The sequence below is a fragment of the Monodelphis domestica genome, chromosome 3 (assembly GCF_027887165.1).
Source record: "Monodelphis domestica isolate mMonDom1 chromosome 3, mMonDom1.pri, whole genome shotgun sequence".
NCBI lineage: Eukaryota > Metazoa > Chordata > Mammalia > Didelphimorphia > Didelphidae > Monodelphis > Monodelphis domestica.
Genome location: NC_077229.1, coordinates 321056255 through 321078163, shown reverse-complemented (window position 1 = coordinate 321078163; position 21909 = coordinate 321056255). Strand labels below are relative to the sequence as shown.

Genomic DNA, 21909 nt, shown 5'->3' with positions numbered 1-21909 from the left:
TCTACCAAATTCTTTTTACAACACAAACATGGTACTGATCCCAAAGCCAGGAAGGTTAAAAACAGAGAAAGAAAACTATAGGCCAATCTCCCTAATGAATATAGATGCAAAAATCTTAAATAGGATACTAGCAAAAAGACTCCAGCAAGTCATCACAAGGGTTATCCACAACGATCAGGTAGGATTCATACCAGGAATGCAAGGATGGTTCAATATTAGGAAAACCATCCCACATAATTGACCATATCAACAAGCAAACTGACAAAAATCACATGATTATCTCAATAGATGCAGAAAAAGCCTTTGACAAAATACAACACCCATTCCTATTGAAAACACTAGAAAGTATAGGAATAGAAGGGCTTTTCCTAAAAATAATAAACAATATATACCTAAAACCATCAGCAAACATCATCTGCAATGGGGAAAAACTCAAAGCCTTCCCAGTAAGATCAGGAGTCAAACAAGGATGCCCATTATCACCTTTATTATTTAATATTGTGCTAGAAACACTAGCAATAGCAATTAGAGAAGAAAGAAATCGAAGGTATTAAAATTGGCAATGAGGAGACCAAGCTGTCACTCTTTGCGGATGACATGATGGTCTACTTAAAGAATCCTAGGGAATCAACCAAAAAGCTAATCGAAATAATCAACAACTTTAGCAAAGTTGCAGGATACAAAATAAACCCACATAAGTCATCAGCATTTCTATATATCTCCAACCCAGTTCAGCAGCAAAAATTAGAAAGAGAAATTCCATTTAAAGTCACCCGAGACAATATAAAATACTTAGGAATCTATCTGCCGAGACAAACACAGGAACTATATGAACACAACTACAAAACACTCTCCACACAATTAAAACTAGATCTAAACAATTGGAAAAACATTGATTGCTCATGGGTGGAACAAGCTAACATAATAAAAATGACCATCCTACCAAAACTTATGTAATTATTTAGTGCCACACCCATTGAACTACCAAAAAAACTATTTTACTGAATTAGAGAAAACCATAACAAAGTTCATTTGGAAGAATAAAGGATCAAGGATATCCAGGGAAATAATGAAAAAAAAAATACAAAGGAAGGTGGCCTTGCAGTCCCAGATCTCAGAGTATATTATAAAGCAGTGGTCATCAAAACAATTTGGTACTGGCTAAGAGACAGAAAGGAGGATCAGTGGAATAGACTTGGGGTAAATCACCTCAGTAAGACAGTCTTTGACAAACCCAAAGACCCCAACTTTTGGGACAAAAATCCAGTTTTTGATAAAAACTGCTGGGAAAATTGGAAGGCAGTGTGGGAGAGATTAGGTTTGGATGAACACCTCACACCCTATACCAAGGTAAACTCAGAATGGACGAATGACTTGTATGCTTATTTCTAACAGTTGTTATACATTAATTCACATCACATTCAAACATTACTGTTAAGTAAATATACCAATCTTTTAAAGTACTGTACCATGAAGAAAAATTTATACTTACCACCAATGTTTGAATGTGATGAATTAATGTTTAGCAACTGTTACAAATCTTTAGGATCTTTAATTTTACCTTTATTTACGGGCATTTGTGAGTGCATGTGTATTCACATACTCAATGCATTTTTGTTTTAAATCAGTTTTGGTGAAGCTGCAATAGTGGATTTCCCAGAATATGGGAATTCAAGTTGCTAAGTAATCACAACTGAAAGTAAATAAGTAAATAATTCATCTTCTAGGTAGTGGAGTATCATAGTACATATCTACACTATGAAAGTAGTATGTGATATTTACCAGTGGATTGATCAGTATATTTACATATTCATTTGTTTCTGTTCGATATATTTTATTATTATTTTTTTTTCAGTCAACATGTATATTGAATTTGCAGTCAGCACAAAGCTAGTTGGCGTGGGGGGAAGGATAAATAACACTGTTTCGTTACTAATCTGACTTTATTTTTTTAAATTTAAATTACTTTAATTTAAATTTTTAAATTTTTGAAATTTTATTTAATTAGTATATAATGTTCCCTTGGTTCTGCTCCTTTCCCTCTGCATCAATTCCTGGAGGTCATCCTAGTTCACATGAAATTCCTCTAGTTCCTTATTCCTTTGGGTACAGTAGTATTCCATCACCAACATAAACCACAGTTTGTTCAGCCATTCCTCAATTGAAGGGCATCCCCTCATTTTTCAAAGAGCGCAGCTATAAGTATTTTTTTTTTTGAAAATTTTATTTAGTCAATTTAGTATACTTTTCCTTGGTTACAAGTCATGTTCTTTCCTTCCCCTTCCCCCACCCCCTCTTGTAGCTGAATCACAATTCCACTGGGTATTACATGTGTCCTTGATCAAAACCTATTTCCATGTTGTTGGTGTTTGCATTAGGATGTTCATTTAGAGTCCACATCCCCAATTATATCCCCATCGTTCCATGTGAACAAGCAGTTGTTTTTTCTTCTATGTTTCTACTCCCATAGTACTTCCTTTGGATGTGGATAGTGTTCCTTCTCATAAATTCCTCCAAATTGTTCTGGATCATTGCATTGCTACTACTAGAGAACTCCGTTACCTTCGATTGTACCACAGTGTATCATCTCCTCATTTTCCAATTTTTTGCCACCACAAAGAGCGCAGCTATGAATATTCTTATACAAGTCTTTCTCCTTATCATCTCTTTGGGCTATAAACCTGGCAGTGGTATGACTGGATCAAAGGGCAGACAGGTTTTTAGTGCCCTTTGGGCATAGTTCCAAATTGCCCTCCAGAATGGCTGAATCAATTCACAGCTCCACCAGCAATGAATTAATGTCCCAATTTTGCCACATTCCCTCCAACATTTATTACTTTCCTTTGCTGTCATGTTAGCCAATCTGTTAGGTGTGAGGTGATATCTCAGAGTTGTTTTGATTTGTATTTCTCTGATTATGAGAGATTTAGAACATTTCATGTGCTTATTAATAGTTTTGATTTCTTTATTTGTAAATAGCCTATTCATGTCCCTTGCCCATGAATTGGGGAATTGGTTGATTTTTTTTTTGGTACAATTAATTTAGCTCCTCATGTAACTTTGTGTAATTAGACCTGTGTGTGTGTGGGGGGGGGGGGGGTCTGTTACAAAGATTTGCTTATAGTTAACTTATTTATATTCAAGTCAATCACCGATTTTGCATGTAGGATATGAGATGTTGATTCAAATCCAATCTCTCCCATATTGTCTTCCAATTATCCCAGCAGTTTTGGTCAAATGGTGGATTTTTGTTCTAAAAGCTGGGATCTTTGGGTTTGGACTGTCGTGCTGAGGTCACTCACCCCAAGTCTATTCCACTTACTCTCCTTTCTATGTCTTAGTCAGTCCATATTGTTTTGATGACCACTGCTTTAGACTACAATTTGAGATCTGGGACTACAAGGCCACTTTCCTTTGCATTTTTTTCCATTATTTCCCTGTATATCCTTAATCTTTTGTTCTTCCAAATGAACTTTATTGTGTTTTTTTATAATTCAATAAAAAGGTTTTTTTGTAGTTTGATGGGTATGGCATTAAATAAGTAAATAACTTTGGGTAGGATTGTCATTTTTATTATGTTAGCTCATCCAACCCATGAGCAATTAATGGTTTTCCAATTATTTAGACTAGTTTTAATTGTATGGAAAGTGTTTTGTAGTTGTGTTCATATAGTTTCTGTGTTTGTCTCGGCAGATAAATTCCTAAGTATTTTATATTGTCTCGGGTGACTTTAAGTGGAATTCCTCTTTCTAGTTCTTGCTGCAACATGTGTTGGAAATATATAGAAATGCTGATGACTTATGTGGGTTTATTTTGTATCCTGCAACTTTGCTAAAGTTGTTGATTATTTTGACTAGCTTTTTACTTGATTCTATAGGATTCTTTAAGTAGGTTATATAATCTGCAAAGAGTGATAGCTTAGTCTCTTCATTGCCTATTTTAATACCTTCAATTTCTTTTTCTTTAATTGCTACTGCTAGTGTTTCTAGTACAATGTTAAATAATAGAGGCATCCTTGTTTCATTCTTGATCTCATTGGGAATGCTTTAATTTATCCCTATTGCAAATGACGTTTGCTGATGGTTTTAGATATATGCTGTTTATTATTTTTAGGAAATACCCTTCTATTCCTATACTTTCTAGTCAATAGGAATGAGTTTTGTATTTTGTCAAAGGCTTTTTCTGTATCTATTGAGATAATCATGTGATTTTTGTTGGTTTGCTTGTTAATATGGTCAATCATGTGGATGGTTTTCCTAATATTGAACCATTCTTGCATTCCTGGTTTTGAAGTCTGATTTATGTTGTTGATAGTGGAATGAATAATCATTTTTAGCTTAACTGCATGTCTGGTGCCTCATGGGTTAATGAGAAACTGCACCCCTGATGAGAATGCATATATCTTTTAAGCTTTGCATTTGTTGTTAGAATCTATAGGAACAAAGAATGTAGGATAATTATAGAATGTCACTTAAACAACTTGTTAAAAGTTAATGTATGACCTATTCCATTAACTGTAAGGAAGCATGTATGTTGAAAAATGAAACTGTGTCAAAATATGTAATTTTGAGGGCATAAAAATAAAAATCAGCCCAAGCCAAGGCGGAACAGTGCTTGTGACGCCTGGCTGCAGGTGAAAACTTTTAATCCAAGCTGTCTGACAACCAAGGAGGGGAAAATAGAGATGGGAAAATGAAAAACAGAATATGGATTGGGATCTAGTACAGTATCATATGGTGGAGGAATATTTTTCATAACTCCATATTTTAGGCTCTGTTATTATATCTCTTATTAAAAAAAAAAAAGAAATAACCCTCCCATGGCTCCTATTGATTGCATTTCTTTGGTTTAGTTTTCAGCTATGCCAACAATGTAAATCTAATTCAAGCCCTGTGGCATTAGTTAATTATGAGTCCTCATGGAATGCATAGTACTGTTCACTTAGGACTGTCTATAATGGTATGTTTAAGATGAATGCTCCATTCTCCACAAAATGGTAGGTTTTTAGTGGATTATTCAATACAATTTATCCTCAGAGAGGTTATATTCAACATTTTAAGTAGTGAAAACATGCATGATCAACAATGAAATAGGTGACATAATTCTGGGAGCTATGTTTCATATATTTGGACTTTGATAGGGGTGAACAAATGAACTAAACTCAATAAAATAAAATTTAATAGGGATGAAACATAAAGCCTTGGACACAGGCTTTTTTTTTTTGTTTTTGTTGTTGTTGTATATAATCCTTTAATAGGGCATCTTTCCCATTTCTCCCAAGATTTTTTCTCTTTCTGCAGCTGTGGGCATATGTGGTTTAACTTCATTTCGTCGTCTTTCAATCATAATGGCATTCCAAAATTTCCTGCAGTTTTTATACTTCAAGAAGCAAGTGGTGCACATTTCTCTGTCATAATTATTTTCATCCATACATCTGGTAGAAGCATCTGACTCCAATAAACAAGGATTTACATCAGGGTCTCTAAGTCTCTTGGTAACAATGGACACAGGCTTTTTACAAACGAATTATATAAAGCATAGGTTAAATTGACAAGCATAGATTTATAACAATTTATGTAAGAAGAAAAATCCAGACATTTTAGTGTATGGGTATCATTTTCACATTGTGGAAATCAGAGGGTCTAGCAAGCACCTGAAAAATTTTTTTGTCCACATTGTACCAGAAAAGTCTGTGTTTTTTGTTTGTTTGTTTGTTTGATTTCCCATTTCCTTTCATGTGATGTTTACAGGGAAAGGAATTGTGGATATTTAAAGACAACCCATATTGATATTGTATAATACTATACATATATTTGATACATTTCTGGGTTTCTAAACTTCTTGTGTCATCTTGTGATTTTGAGCTGTTCTTTATTACTTTCATAGAACAACTCCACCCTCAACTTTCTAATTTAATTTCTTATGGTGCCCCCTGATATATATTGAATCCATGATGGTAAAAGTTAATGAAGAGGAACTCAGTATGACTCTGTATTGTTAAATCAAGCCAAAAACACTCACATGATCTAAAGGATTAGGTAAATAAAGACATTATCCAGAGAAGAAGGGAGGTGAGATATCTACTCTTTTCATTGTATTGGGCAAATGGATCATGTTTAATCTGAAGCACCTTATTGTTGAAATCCAGTGTATTTCTTTGTTAATAATCACTGGTTTTCTCATTCTACCCTCTCCCCTCCTCTGCCATTCACCACATCACTTACTTCACCCATGGCCTAATGAAATAGCCTGTGAGTCTGCTCATCCAAGTCTCTCCCCACTGGAGATCATCTTTAATGCAACTACTCTTGATTTTCTAAAATGCAGATTACACCATGTTATAATAAATTGCACTGGCTCCCTATTGTCTCTAGGATCAAATACAAAATACAAATAATTGAAGAATTAGGAGTTCAATGTACTTTCTAATCTCTTTCCTCCCATTTTTTTCGATTAGATTGTGAGGAGGGACTGCCACTTGCCTTTTCACATCTCCAGTAGTTAGGACACATTGCTTAGATGGTGGAAGACACTTAATAAATGTTTGATATGGGAGTGAAAGTTGTCCCAGGAGGGCGAGATTAAGCTTGTTCTAATTGGCCCCAGAGGGTAGAATGAGAAAAGCAGTGATTGTCAACAAAGAAATACACTGTAGCTCAGTGCTAAGAAAAACTTCCTAATAACAGTTGTGCATCAGTGGAATTAACTGTTCTAGGAAACAATGGCTTCTTCACTATGGACCCTTAAGCAAAAATTAAATTACTACTTATCTTGCTATTCCAGAACTTCATATTCTTTGAAGTCTCTCCTAATACTGAAATTCCATGATTTCTTTCCTTCTTTTATTAATCTGTGATTTCTCTGATGAACAACTTTTTCCAAAAAAAATTTTTTTTAAATAAATTTGTCCCTTCTGTTTTAGAATCAATACTATGTATTGGTTCCAAGGCAAAAGAGTGGTAAGGACTAGGCATTAGGTGTTAAGTGACTTGCCCAGGACCACAGGTAGGAAATATCTGAGGCTAGATTTGAACCCAGGATCTCCAGTCTCTAGGCCTGATTCTCAATATACTGAGATACCTATGTGCCCTGAAATTCTTAAGAATTTAAGCTTTGCAGAATGTGATTCACACTGTTTGAGATCACCTAAGACTTGTGATGACTTCAGGCTTTAGAATTTAGACCACTACAGATGATCAAACAGGAGGAAATATTTAAAGAGGTGGGGAAACATTACAAACTTGTCCCAGAATTGAGATAGAGGGAGAATAGGAAGAGAGAGCAGTCGGGGGGGAGGGGGGGGAGGGGGGTGGCTGTTATACACCAGATTGCCCAGAATTTTTGAATTCTTCATCACCAATTCTGTAATGGAGTAGTCACATCTTTCAGGTTTTATATCATTTCCACTTCAGCAACCTCTTCTCTTTTTTGGTCAGGTTCTAGTTCAGATTTGCAGCTTCTTTCAGTGTATCTTCTACCTTTCCCAGAATTAAATTTTCATTGACATGAGTAAGTAAATTTTACTCAACTAACCCAACTATTCAGATTCATTTTGGTAAATTAGTGCCAGAAGATGTCTACAATGCTTCATATATGTAACAGATAGTTGTGAGCTAATTATACTTTTGGTGGCTTTTTACAGGTCACTTTATGCATAAATTGGAATTTAATCTGTTCTTTTTTCTCTCTGTGTGTGTATATATGTGTGTGTGTGTATGTGTGTGTGTATGTATATCTTCCACTTTTACCCCTATATTCCTTTCTTTTTTTTTTTAATTCTTTCTCTCTTAATATGAATTCCAAGACAAAAGAGCAGCAAGGGCTAGCCAATTTAGTTTGTGATTTGTGCAAGGTAACACTGCTAGGAAATATCTAAAGCCAAATTTCTACTCGGGTCCTCCTGACTTCAGACCTGGTGCTCCATTCGCTAACTGCCCCTATTCCATATTTCTTTTAGAATTATCGTTGTCTTCTGGATAGAATCTAAACTAATTGTCCTATGGCATGATTTCAATATTCTTGCCATCCTGGTCACCTGGACTGAAATAACTCCAATTTCCCCCCAAAAATGTTGTGTCCTGAACTGAATTAATGCTCTGGATGAGTAATATAGAATTGTAGATTTTCAGAGATAGAAGGAAACTGAGACATAATCTAGTCCAATCCCTATCTAGTGTCTGGAAACCTGTATGGAATAGGAACTCGTCAGATAATGTTTTCCAGACTCCTGATATTATTTGTCCCTAAATATATTGAAGGTTCTAAATGTTTATACAGTGTATCTTATAGAGCTATATGATGATATTCTAGATATGTATTTTCAAAAGGTCAGAATTTGATGGAGCTCTCAACTTTGTTATTAAAGATAATATGCCTCAATACCAGTCTGAGATCTTTCTAATTTTTTCATGTGTGCTATTCTGCAGTTACTCTTTGGACTTACTTTCCTTTAAAATTCTCATTTTTTTATCATATAAATTATAGTAACTTTGGTTAGTTTTTTCCTTTTAATATATGGAATGCTTTAGAGACTTCTCTGGTGTATCAGATGGAGAACTGGCCTTAAAGGAAAGACAACTTAGGTTGAAATTCCATTTCCCACAGAATTGTTTATGTTACTGGACAAGTTGCTTAATATCTTGACTTCTCTTAATTCCATGCAACTCTCTAAGACTTTAAGTGAAGGAGAAGGTGTCACCTTTTCTTGCATTGAGAACATTTTTCACTTCTTGAAATTCTTTATATCAGTGAACTCAGAAATCTAACCCGTCCTTTTGTAGGACTTTACACTTACATCTTAGAAGCATATCTTTTATACCTAATTAGTCTTCTGCTCAGATCAGACCAGCCATCCTACATGAGGCATCAAAGTACCTTGAGATATAGATAGGAGAAAACTATTTTCCAGGCACAGTAAATTACTACCATTTCAACTGTCAGATCTTCTCACCCTGTGATAGCCTAGTACAATGATCCTTGGAAATAACTATGCCACCTAAGTCTGCTAATGGCCCTTTCCCTGCATCATCAATAGTGGTGAGGGAACCCACTCTCATTTTTACTTTCCTTAACTAATCATTGACTAATTGCCTCTGATGACTAAAGACCAGTAAAATACAGAACTCTCCCTGCCCATACTATTGTACCTGTTTCTAGCTCAACCCCATACAAGGAAGCAATCCATGTCAGTCTATTAAGTGTTTACTAGATGTCAGGCATTATACTAAGGGTTGGGGATACAAAGAGACAAAAGACAGTCCTTTACAAACAACTATGTAGAGAAAAGATAAAGAGGAACTAATTAAAAGAGAGAAAGTACTACACTTAAAAGAGATTGGGAAAGTCTTTCTTTAGAAAGTGGGAATTGAAGGAAGCTTGTACAGTGAGGATGTAAAGGTGAGGAAAGAGAGAATTATTGTAGGGCACAAGAGACAGTCAATGAAAATGCCCAGAGTTGGAAGATGTTTTGCTCAAGAAACAGCCAGGAAATCAGTGTCACTGAATCACTGACTATATCAGAGGTTATATTGTTTAAGAATTCTAGAAAGGCAGGGAGAGAGGTTATGAATGGCTTTGAATGTCAAAAGATTTTTTTATTTGATTCTCAAAATGATAGGGGGCCACTGAAGTCTCTTTAGTTGTGTGTGGGTAGGTGTGTGGAGTGAATGGATGAATGTCCTTGTAGGACAGTCTTTAAAAAAAACCTATTTTTGCAATTCTGTATAGGATGAACTGGAGTAGGTGGAGAGTTGTGGCAAACAGACTAACTAGCAATCATCCTCAATGGTTCAGGCTTGAGGAGATGAGGGCCTGCACCTGGGCAGTGGGAGTGTCAAAATTGGGCAAAGGAGAGATATTACAAAGGTTAAATCAACAGGACTTGGCAATGGATAGGATATGGGAGGTGAGAGATAATAAGTAATCATGAGCAATATCTAATGTTTTAGCCTGAGGGACTGGAAGGATGGTGGTGCCCTCTGCTGTAATAGGAAAATTTGGAGCAGGGATTCTTTGGAGGGAAGTACAAGAAGTTGTTTTGAACATGACTCTAATAAGATTTCTTGATTATGTTCTTAACCCAAAATGAGTTTTACTTTGTTTTAAAAATATGTTCACACACAAGTGTCTTTGTGCACACTCATCTATAATAGATGAAAGCGCACAAAGACAATCATCATCATCCTCGGTTACCGAGAGACTACTACTACTACTACTAAGATTATAAGCCTTACATTTTGAGGTATCTTTGCAAAACTGGAGGTCATTGGAGAAATTTGATTTCCTTGTGGATATAGGACCTTGCAGCTGTTCTATTTGTGCTACTAAGGCACTGCCCTCCCTAGTAGCTCATTACTCTTCTTTTTTTTAATACCTTTTATTTCCTGTCTTATTTAGAATCAGTATTAAGTAAGGTAGCTGAGCAGTAATGCATAGATAGTTAGGGTTAAGTGATTTTAAGTCATTGGTGCCATCAAATGATTCGCCATCAGAACTGATTTGATTTTATTTATTAAAGAAGTAGCTGAGTGGCTCAGTGGATTGAGAGTCAGCATAGAGATGAGATGTCCTGGGTGGACACTTCCTAGCTATATGGCCCTGGGCAAGTCCTTTAATTCCCATTGCCTAGCTTTTAGCACTATAAAGTATTGATTTTAAGATAGAACTTAAGGGTTTAACAAATAATAATAATTTTCTTTGCTGCATCAAAGCCATGGAATCTTCCATCTGACTTGGAGCTGAATATTTTGTATCTTGATTCCCCCATTAGTATGTTAGTTTCCTTAAGACTAGAAACCCTTGCTTTTCTTCCTATTTGTATCTCTACTACTTAGTGCATAGGAAGTCCTTAATAATGCTAATGCTAGAAGCTTCCCCCCCTGTGATTATCTTAAATTTGTCTTATATATTTCTAGTTTGTACAAAGCTCTTTGCATGTTGTCTCCTACATTAGATTGTGAATTCCTTATGTGCTGGAAGTATTTTTGCCTTATATTCCCAGCAAATAGCACGTTTCCTGGCATATATAGCAGGTACTTTAAAAATGCTTACTGACTTAAATTAACTAAATGCTTTTAAAGATTGTTTAATTAATTCACTAGTTTTCTTTTTCTTTTTTTTTTTAAACCCTTACCTTCCGTCTTGGAGTCAATACTGTGTATTGGCTCCAAGGCAGAAGAGAATTCACTAGTTTTCTTAAAGCATTGCTTTAAAAAAAAAAACAACATTACCTTCCATCTTGGAATCAAGACTGGGTATTGTTTCCAAGGCAGAAGAGTGGTAAGAGCTTGGTAAATGGGGTCAAGTGACTTGCCCAAGGTCACACAGCTGAGATGTGTCTGAGGCAAGATTTGAACCTAGGACCTCCGATTTCTAGGCCTGGCTCTCAATCCACTGAGCTACCAAGCTGCCCCCTAAAGCATTGCTTTTGTCATTTTACAATGCTACAAATGAATCTACTGTCTGAATCCTTTGATTCCAAAGTTCATATTTTAGGCTGTCTTTTCCTTATATCAACAAGAAATTTATATTAATTGAGGAATTAAGCTCATGTAAAACCAAATTTTTCAAAGCACAAATATGTTTTTGCCCCAAGGAATAAAGCTCTGCTTTGTTTGAAAATATTGACTTAAAAGAAAGTACAAAATGGAAGTAATTATAGGTTTCTGTATATATGAGCAAATGCTAGTAATATAGCTTTGCAAACTGGTTTGGTGTAGATGCATCATATCAGAAATGTCTGGAATCATATTGTCTAAGTAATAACTTGTCTCTTTGACTTGCTTACGAAAGGAATATTATTTAGTTAACTATTTGGGAATCCCTGAAGTATTGGATAATTACCTTAAAATAAAGGTAAGAGTATTTTCCTTCTGAGGTTGCTTCTCTACTGGTTTGTCATTTATTAGTAACAAAAACAAAAATTAATTTATCCTTTAAAAGTCCTTATTTTTTTTTTAACTCTTACCTTCCATCTTGGAATCAATACAAGGCAGAGGAGTGGTAAGGGCTAGGCAATGGAAGTAAGTGACTTGCCCAAGGTCACACAGCTAGGAAGTGTCTGAGGTTAGATTTGAACCTAGGACCTCCCGTCTCTAGACCTGGCTCTCAATCCACTTAGCTACCCAGCTGCCTCCTAAAGGTGGCCCTGTTGTCCTATATCTCAAACTATACTATAAAGCAATGGTCATCAAAACAATATAATATTGACTAAGAGACAGAAATAAGGATCAGTGGAATAGACTTGGGGTAAGTGATCTTGGAAAGACAGTCTATGATAAGCCCAAACATTCCACCTTTTGGTTCAAAAATGCAGTATTTGCCGAAAACTGCTGGGAAAATTGGAAAACAGTATGGGAGAGATTAGGTTTGGATCAACATCTCACACTTTACAACAAGACGAACTCAGAATGGGTGAATGACTTGAATATAAAGAAGGAAAGTCAATGATAGGTCAATCAAGTGAACACAGAATAGTATATATATCAGATCTTTGGAAAAGGAAAGATTTTAAAACCAAGCAAGACTTAGAAAAAGTCACAAAATATAAAATAAATAATTAAATTGCATTAAATTAAAAAGGTCTTGTACAAACAAAACCAATGCAAACAAAATTAGAGGGGAAGCAACAAATTGGGAAAAAATCTTCATAACAAAAACTGACAAAGGTCTAATTACTCAAATTTATAAAGAGCTAAATCAATTGTACAAAAAATCAAGCCATTCTCCAATTGATAAATGGGGAAGGAATACGAAGATAAAGAAATTAAAACTATTAATAAGCACATGAAAAAATGTTCTAAATCTCTTATATCAGAGAAATGCAAATCAAAACAACTCTGTGGTATCACCTCACACCTAGCAGATTGGCTAACATGATAGCAAAGGAAAGTAATGAATGCTGGAGGGGATGTGGCAAAATTGGGACATTTATGCATTGCTTGTGGAGTTGTGAATTGATCCAACTATTCTAGAAGGTAATTTGGATCTATGCCAAAAAGGCACTAAAAGACTGTCTGCCCTTTGATTCAGCCATACCACTACTTGGTTTGTACCCCAAAGAGATAATAAGGAAAAAGATTTGTATAAGAATATTCATAGCTGCACTCTTTGATGGCAAAAAATTGGAAAATTAGAGGCTATCCTTCAATTGGGGAATGGCTGAACAAATTGTGGTATATGTTGGTGATGGAATACTATTGTACTCAAAGGAATAATGAACTGGAGGAATTTCATGGAGACTGGAACAACCTGCAGGAAGTGATGCAGTGAGAGGAGCACAACCAGGAGAACATTGTGCACAAAGACTGATTGATACACAGTGGTACAATTGAATGTAATGGAGTTCCCCATTAGTGGCAATGAAGTGATCCTGAACAGCTAGGAGGGATCTATGAGAAAGAACACTATCCACATTCAGAGGAAAAACTGGGAGTAGAAACACTGAAGAAAAATAGCTGCTTGATTACATGGGTTGAGGGGATATGATTGGGGATGTAGACTCTAAATGAACATCCTAGTGCAAACATCAACAAAATGGAAATAGATTTTGATCAACGACACATGTAAAACACAATGGATAGTTCAGTGGATTGAGAGCCAAGCCTAGAGATGGGAGGTCTTAGGTTCAAATCTGGCCTCAGACACTTCTTAGCTTTGTGACCCTGGGCAAGTCACTTGACCCTCATTGCCTAGCCCTTTGCACTCTTCTGCCTTTGAACCAATACACAGTCTTGATTCCAAGATGGAAGGTAAGGGTTTAAAAGGGGTGGGGTGTGGAGCAGCTGGGTTGCTCAGTGGATTGAGAGACAGGAGATCCTAGGTTCAAATCTGGCCTTGGAATCAATAACTACTATTGATTTCAAGATGGAAGGTAAGGGTTTAAAAAAAAAAAAAAGGAAGGGGTGGGGGGTAGGGGAGCAGGGAACGAATATAATTCTTATAACCAAGGAATAATGTTCTAAATTGACTAAATAAAATTTCCCCAAAAATAAATAAATAAAAATTTGAATAAGAATTAGAGAATGTCCTTATCTTTAATTTTTTAAGTTCAGAATGTTAAACTACAAGCTCAAGAAGACACAGAGTCCTAGAGTGAAATTTATATTTCTTAATGCAGTGGCCTATAGTTTGAAATCCCTGCTTAATGTGAAGCAAGACTCATGCTTTTCTATTTTTATTTTATTTTATTTATTTATTTTTTAAACCCTTACCTTCCTTCTTGGAGTCAATACTGTGTATTGGCTCCAAGGCAGAAGAGTGCAAAGGGCTAGGCAATGGGGGTTAAGTGACTTGCCCAGGGTCACACAGCTGGGAAGTGTCTGAGGCCAGATTTGAACCTAGGACCTCCCAACTCTAGGTCTGGCTCTCAATCCACTGAGCTACCCAGCTGCCCCCTAAGGCTCATGCTTTTCTAAAATGTTATTAGAAGAAATGGTCAAACATAGTATAAGTGTGGCCCACAGAAAATATGATGGTATAGTTAAAGTGTGTGCACTTAATCTAATATTTTTGGTAATTCCTATTTCTATTTTCATTACTAATGCCAACCTGTCAAAAGTTAAGTGAAAATGTTGTCATATCATCATAGGCTTTAGTTGTAAGGTACCATACAGATAGCATTAAAACTACTGTTGGAGGTTAAATTATTTCCTCAATGTCACATAGGTAGTAAGAAGGAATTTTGTATTTGTACACATTTTTTTATATTCTTACTCTATTATTCTTCATAAGCATTATACACAATGTCTTCCTGTCCATTAAGAGGGTAGTAATGGCTATAACTTATATGATTACATGATTATGTTCTTATTTATTGAATAGGAATTGAGCTGGTTGTTGAAAGGAATCCAACTGTTATTTCTTTCATAAAGTGAAGCAATTTCTTGTAACTAATGATTTTTATATTTTATATAAATTAAAATTTCAGCATATAGCATTTAATCCAAATAATCTCCATCTATCCTGGATATACTAGAAATATTTAATAGCTGGATTTTTATTTCAACCATGTTTTTTTTTTTCAATAAACATTTTCCCCTATGGTTGAGAAGTGATTCAGATTCTCAGTCATAAATTTTGCTTATACAAGGAATTAACTTGTAATTATGGAATTGTATTTCTTTCTTGAAATAGGAATTTCTAATTGTTGTGATCATTCACAGGTAAATCATTAGAATGCTTTTTAAAGTATGCTAACTTTTGTGGAATAAGACAAGAGCTATACATTTATGAGAGCAAACTGTTCCCTTTCTAATGAGTGTATGAATCTTACACCCCACATGTAACTTTGGTGTAATGTGTTACTCTATAGAAAAGATTACATGTTCATTTTTATGTAGTTTTATAATTGCCAGAAATCATGAATGTAAGAATAATTTGTTCATAGAGAAAAATGCTTACTTGTGGGATCTCAGCAGGTTTTTCCTTGCAAATTACACAGCCATGTTTTTATCCTAATAATTGATATACTAATTAGTTCTTTGAACAAAAAAGATATTATAATAATTTTTATTTGAGAAGTTTTGTTACTGAATCATAAGCATAATACTGTTCTCATTTTGATAACGTTTCTTTTGGCAATGCTATGCTTTCAGTCAAATCTATTTGGTATAATATTAAACACTAATAATGATGGGAAGTGGAAGAGGGGAATAATTTACATTGTATAATGAATGCACCTTTTCCCCAAGATAAGTTTTTTCATCTGAAGTCTTACTATTCTTTGGCATATTAGAACAGACTGACATAAAAATAGGTCAGTGACTGGCTATATAAAGTGACTTAGGCTATGGTAATATAGAAAGCAGCAGCTATCTTATGGCACTGATGTCAGATTAGTGGTTTTTCCCCTCTTTTATACTGATAGTTTAAAAAAACTCTCCACTTCTTTATATATTATGTATTTTAGTTTGGTAAAAGTAACATTTCAAAAGGGACTTTTGTTACTTAAAAGATAGGTAGGTCATATATGAAATACAATGAAGTAGCTATGTAAACATGGATTTTAGCTATTCATTTGATTGCTGCAGCATGTGCTAAAGAGCTACACCTGCCCACTTGCAGCCTGATGTGTTTATTTGAGTTTCTCAATGGCATCTTCAAGTATTTTTCACCTAAAAAATTCATGAGTATTATTGACTTTCAGTCAGAAAATTGAGAATTATTCCAGTACTCCACTTGTAGATCATTACACAAAATCAAATCTAGAGAGGGAAAGGAACTTTTAGGTTAAGTATTTGTCCATAGTCTGAAAGGCAAGTGCTGGAAGCAGCTTTAACTATTGACCAGTAAAGAAAAAATTATTGTAATTGTTGGGCATTACAATCATGTGGTTACCTTTAGACTTTGCATTTGTTTTATTTGCAAGTTAGGTTTTTTAGTTTATTCTTTACTTTTTTTTTTTAACAAACATGAAATTAAAGCTTCAGAGTGAATTTGAATTTTTCACCCAGTATTCAAGTGTTTTTCAAAGCAAAAGATTCAAGTATAAATTTTGGTAACATCTACTCTGTGTGATTTTTTTATATAAAGTGAATCTTTTATTTCAAAAATTTACCACCTAATTGTCATGAATAACTGACTTAGTATGAGCAATTAAGAGCCTAAATGCACATATATCCTTGGTAATAATGAAGCTTAAAATATTCTCTCTGGAATGTGAAAGACAATGCAATGTTATATAAGGACAAATATCTGCTTGAGGTTTCTTCATAATTCTGGCAAAAGTAATAACATTTTGGATTGACTACAGTAATTTTATTTCTGCAATGTTGGATATGTTTTAGATAGAAAATTTTGTCTTACTACAAATAGAAAATGTTCAGTATTGCTATATTTCGTTAATGTCTTTATTTCAAATGTATACATTTTGTGTTGCTTCTTTTGGGTTTAGCAGTGGATCATTTTGTTGTATGAAAGTATACTTTCTCAAATATTAACATTAATTTTCTATAGAAACATGTAATTCATTATTGTAATACATTATTTTGCATGAAAGTCATCTGAAGGACATGGTAGAACAGGATAGCTAAAACTTGCTGTATTTATGCTTGAATATATTCAAATTATCAATGTTGTTATCTCCAAAGGACTTTATGTATCTAAATGGAGTCTATTATTACCTTATGTAATCTTTCCAGATTTGTACTATAAGGAATTATATGCTTTGATTACTCATGGTTAAACCATTTGTCAGTATGAATATAACTTTAATGTTTCCTTTTCCTTTTTAAATTAATATGCAGATTGATCAGGTGATAGGGCACTAGGTCTCTTTTTCCTTCCTTTTTGAGCCTAGTTGCCTACTTATATATCTAAGGCAAGGATCGGAAACCAAAATCAATAAGTTAAATTGAGCATTCTTACTTTGGTGAAGACTACTGTGGTGCTCAACATAGGAAAATATTATCATTCCAGCTTGGGCAAGTTATTAACTTCTGAGCCTTGGTTTCCTCATTTGTAAAACAAACACTTTGACCTAGTCGACCTCTCACCCTTTCTGGATCTAAGATTTCAGCTGTTGCCCATGTCAGGATTTGTTTTGCTTCATTGTACTTGTTTTGAACAAGAATTCCCCCCCCCCCTTTTTTCCCCCTTCTTTCCTTCCCTACATTCTTTCTATCCTTAATTTGGGGTTAGGTGATTGGATAGCCAGGAAAGAGTACAACTGAAGCATTTTAACAATTTGCCAGACAGAAAACCAAAAAGAATCATGGTAACGACCACTTTGAAAGTTAAATGTTGAATTGTAGAGATCAACCTGTAGTTTCACTTAGAATCATTTTTTTGTTGTTGTTGTTCTTATATATATATATATATATATATATATATATATATATATATATATATATGAAAGTGCCTTCCCACTTCTCCTTTCCAGGTATCTTTTATGTATTTCTTTACAAGCTTCCTTAAAAATATATTTTTTGGGGTAGGGGGGTTAATCTAAACCCTGCTTCCCCAAATTGAAAGAAAACTAAAACCCCGGCATCAAATATGATTGGGAAGAAAAAGGCCCCCTCTCCTTTCACCATGGCTAATTCTATTCTTAAGTTTTATTACTTTGCAGCCAGGTAGATATTGTTTCCTTACTGGCTGAGTTTTGCTTTGGTCAGCGTTCTTTAAAACCATAGTCTTTACAATTCTTTTTGTTTGTTTGTTTTTTTGGAGGGCAGGGAATATTTTTGCCTCCTTTTTTTACACTTGTGGTAGAACTGTGCCTTGCACATAGTAGATACTTTTTTGGTTTTTGTTGTTCACTTGTTTCAGTTGTGTCCTGACTCTTTGTGACCCATTTGAGTTTTCTTGATAAAGATAACGGAGTAGTTAACATCTTATTTTATACATGAGGAAACTGATGCAAACAAGAGTAAGTAATTTGGCCAGGGGTCACACAGCTACTGTTTACTTAATTAGCTTACTAAATTATTCTCCTAGTTTCACTCCTTTCATTCTATATCAGTTCATACAAATCTTCCTAGATGTTTGACAACTTCTGTCTTCTTACAATATTTTCCTTTTAAATTTCATTTAATTCTGATTATTTATGTTTTGCTTCTTCTAATACTTCAGTTTCCCTAATGCCTTTTATAAGTAGGAAATTGTACACTTGTTATTGCTGTTCAATTGTTTCCAATTCTTTGTGACCCCTTTGGGGATTTTCGTGGCAAAGATACTGGACTGGTTTGCCATTTTGATCTCCAGCCCATTTTACAAATGAGAAATTGAGGTAAATATTGGTTAAGTAATTTGCCCAGGACTTCATATAGCTAGTAAATGCCTACAGCCTGATTTGAACTCTTGAAGATGAGTCTTCCTGACTATGCCTGGTATTTTTTCTACTGTGCTGCCTTGTTTCCCAGAGGAAAAGATTGTAGAGCTGCTATCATTGCCTCAGGTCTTTATTAGACAACATTTTAAAGATGCTGTCCTTATTCTTCAATTGAATTTTACTGGGTTTATTATGAATCTGTTGTTTTAATATTCTTTGTTTAAAAGATGACCTTATAAAAGTTAGTTTTTATTTTTTGTGTATAATTTGAAGATCTCATTGGATTTGCTAATTTATTACTATGTCATCATGGTCCAGTGGAGTTAATAGACATGCATTCAAATCCTCACTCTGTCTTCTACATGTGTATATTACTACATACATACTACATGTGTATAACCCTGGGCAACCTCATTAATTTTTCTGTGACTATGTTTCCTCAGAAAGGGGCATAATAATACCTATTTTGCCTACTTCACAGGTATTAATGAGTTAAAGTGTAAAGTTCTTTGTTAACCAGATAAATAGCTGTTATTTATTAACCAAAATGCTGAGTTAAGAAGTGGAAAAGATAGATCATTGCCGAATGGTATAATCAGACAGCGAAGTGCAATGGATAACAGGGCCCAGGTTGATGTCAGAAAGAATTGGGAAGGAGGAGTAAGCTGCAGTCCTTCCTCTAGCTTCACATGAATTCTAGGACTGAATACAAACCCCTCTAGGTTAAGTAGTTACTGTTCTCTCTTTAAACATAAAATTGTCGGTTTGGTACTTACAGTTCTTCAGTAGTTGGTTCTAATCTCCCTTTCCAGACTTGCATATGACTTGTTTTTACCCTTCTGTGCTCCAGTAAAAGCTGCCCTCTAGGTACTTCTCACACAGTCCATATCCCATCTTTGTGCCTTACACAAGCTATTTTCTGTGCCTAGAATTGCATTCTTGCTTACTACAGTTATTTCTTAGAATCCTCCCACCTCTGGCCCCACCACCCCAATACCCCCAATGTTAGCTCTAGGGCCACCTCTAATACAAATGCCTTCCTGATTCAATATCTGCTCTTGCTTTCATGCAAGTGCCTTTTTTTTTTGTTATGTGTGTACACACACACACACACACACACACACACACACACACACACACACACACACACACACACACTCCTTCTTAGAATCAATACTCTGTATTGGTCCCAAGGCAGAAGAGTGCTAAGGGCTAGGCAATGGGGGTTAAGTGACTTGCCCAGGATCTCGCAGCTAGTAAGTGTGTGAAACCAGATTTGAACCCAGGACCTCCCATCTCTCGGCCTGACTCTTAATCCACTGAATGACCCAGCTCACCTCTTGCAATATAAATATTTTATATATATATATATATATATTTTTTTAAATAAACACATGCTTTTTGTATAATTCATGATACATTTCCTCTCTCAGGAATGAGAGTTGTTAAGGGTAATTTTATAGTTGTGATGTAAAAAATCTAAGTTAATTTGGTCGTCATGGAAAATCCCAAATAATAAAATACCCAGATCAGCTGGAAATTATGGTGACTTTCATTAATATAGAGAGAAGGAATTAAGGAAAAGAGAGAGGGAGAGAGTTGCATTTAAACTGCTACAGCTCAGGCTGAGCCAGGCAGGAGTTAAAGGTCTTGGCCTCCCTGAGCCCAAGGGAAAGGAAGTCAGTTTTACTCAAGTCACCCTGAGACTGTCTCAAGGAAGTTGTCTGAGTGAGCTCCTCCAGGCTGAGTTCTACAACTGAACTTCTCAGACTGCTCATATAGGCCTCTTTTTGTGTCATCTCCCCTAAATTTTCACGTATACCAATCATAGCAGACACTTTTCTCCAGGACTGCTCATTCTTTAGTTCTCACCTTCTTTGATTAGATTTTTGAGTTATTTAACACTTCTTTGTTAAGTTCATCTTTTGTTAATTACTTGACCTATTTGTGATTAATTTAACCTTTATAGGTACTTAACATCTTTTTGTATTAAGGTCTAAAATTAGACTTAACTTGCCATCCTAGCTTCACTATAAGGTGAAAACTATGTACCTTCATTGTTCAATCAGGAGATTACAACTTTAACTTCCCCTAAAGTACTGTGTAAGTAGGGTGGAGTAATTTTAAAGTTCACAGAGTCAGGGTCCTTTCATTTCTGATATCCAGTCCCAGTTAGCCTGGAACCTAGGAACTACTGTGTAGTAACTTGATGAATGAATGATTACTACATCTGCTACATGAGGGAAAGGACATTCAAGAAAAAGGAAAAGGAATGTACAGAAAGTGATAGAGTTTGGAGGAAATCATTTCACTAAAAGTCATGTTGTATATTATGGCAACCCAATTTTAGGCACTAAAGAAAAATGGAAAATGACTATATTACTTATTTGGTTCAGTATGCTTTTACTCTTAAATACTTTAAGGCACTCTTTTTAATCCAACCTTCTTGGTTCCAACATGGGTGCAAAGGATCCTTGGAATAAGTGATAATTATAATCCCTTCCTTCAAACTCCAATGGCACAAATTTAAGATAGGGAACCATCCCTTCAGAAAACTTCTCAAGTACTAGCTTATTAAAATGATGGAGTTAGGCACTGTCTTTATAATCCATATATACTTTCATATATAAAAGAGATTTGAATTTTTTGTTTTTAAGTTTCTTTTAAAATTATGCCATCATGTACCCAGTGGAATCGTGCGTCGGCTTTGGGAGAGGTGGTGTGAAGGGGGTGGGTGGGAGGGAAAAAAAATGATCTTTGTTTCAAATGAATAATGTTTGGAAAAGTCCAAATAAAATAATGTTTAAAGTGAAAAAAAAAAAGAATTAGAAGACAAAAGTCAACAAACTGTTCATGATCTTTGACTCAAATTCTCACTGCTATCCATATATCTCAAGGAGAGCAAAACCAGAAAGAGTCTATGTCAATGTATTCAAAGCAGTACTTTTTTGTAATAGCAAAAACACTAGAAACAAAATGGATTCATTGATTGAGATATGGCTAAACAAAATGCAGTATATAATAAAATGCAGTATATACAACAAAAAAAATTATGCCATCATGATCATTATTTTTCTGTAAATGGTATCAATTCCTCAAAAGGGAAAAATGGCATAAGAAAGGAGATAACATCTTTAAAT

General features: G+C 34.9%; 2 protein-coding genes across 44 annotated transcripts in view; one reads left to right on the top strand and one right to left on the bottom strand.

Moving 5' to 3' along the window:
* NCOA2 (nuclear receptor coactivator 2) overlaps positions 1-21909 on the top strand; it is a 442178-nt gene that overhangs the window by 300745 nt on the left and 119524 nt on the right. The window lies entirely within an intron of this gene.
* Positions 5212-5526, bottom strand: LOC100618609 (coiled-coil-helix-coiled-coil-helix domain-containing protein 7-like; the record flags this gene model as incomplete). The annotated part of the gene is made up of 1 exon (XM_056821075.1): positions 5212-5526. A coding segment is annotated over one exon (276 nt), but the record flags the coding sequence as incomplete, so codon positions are not given.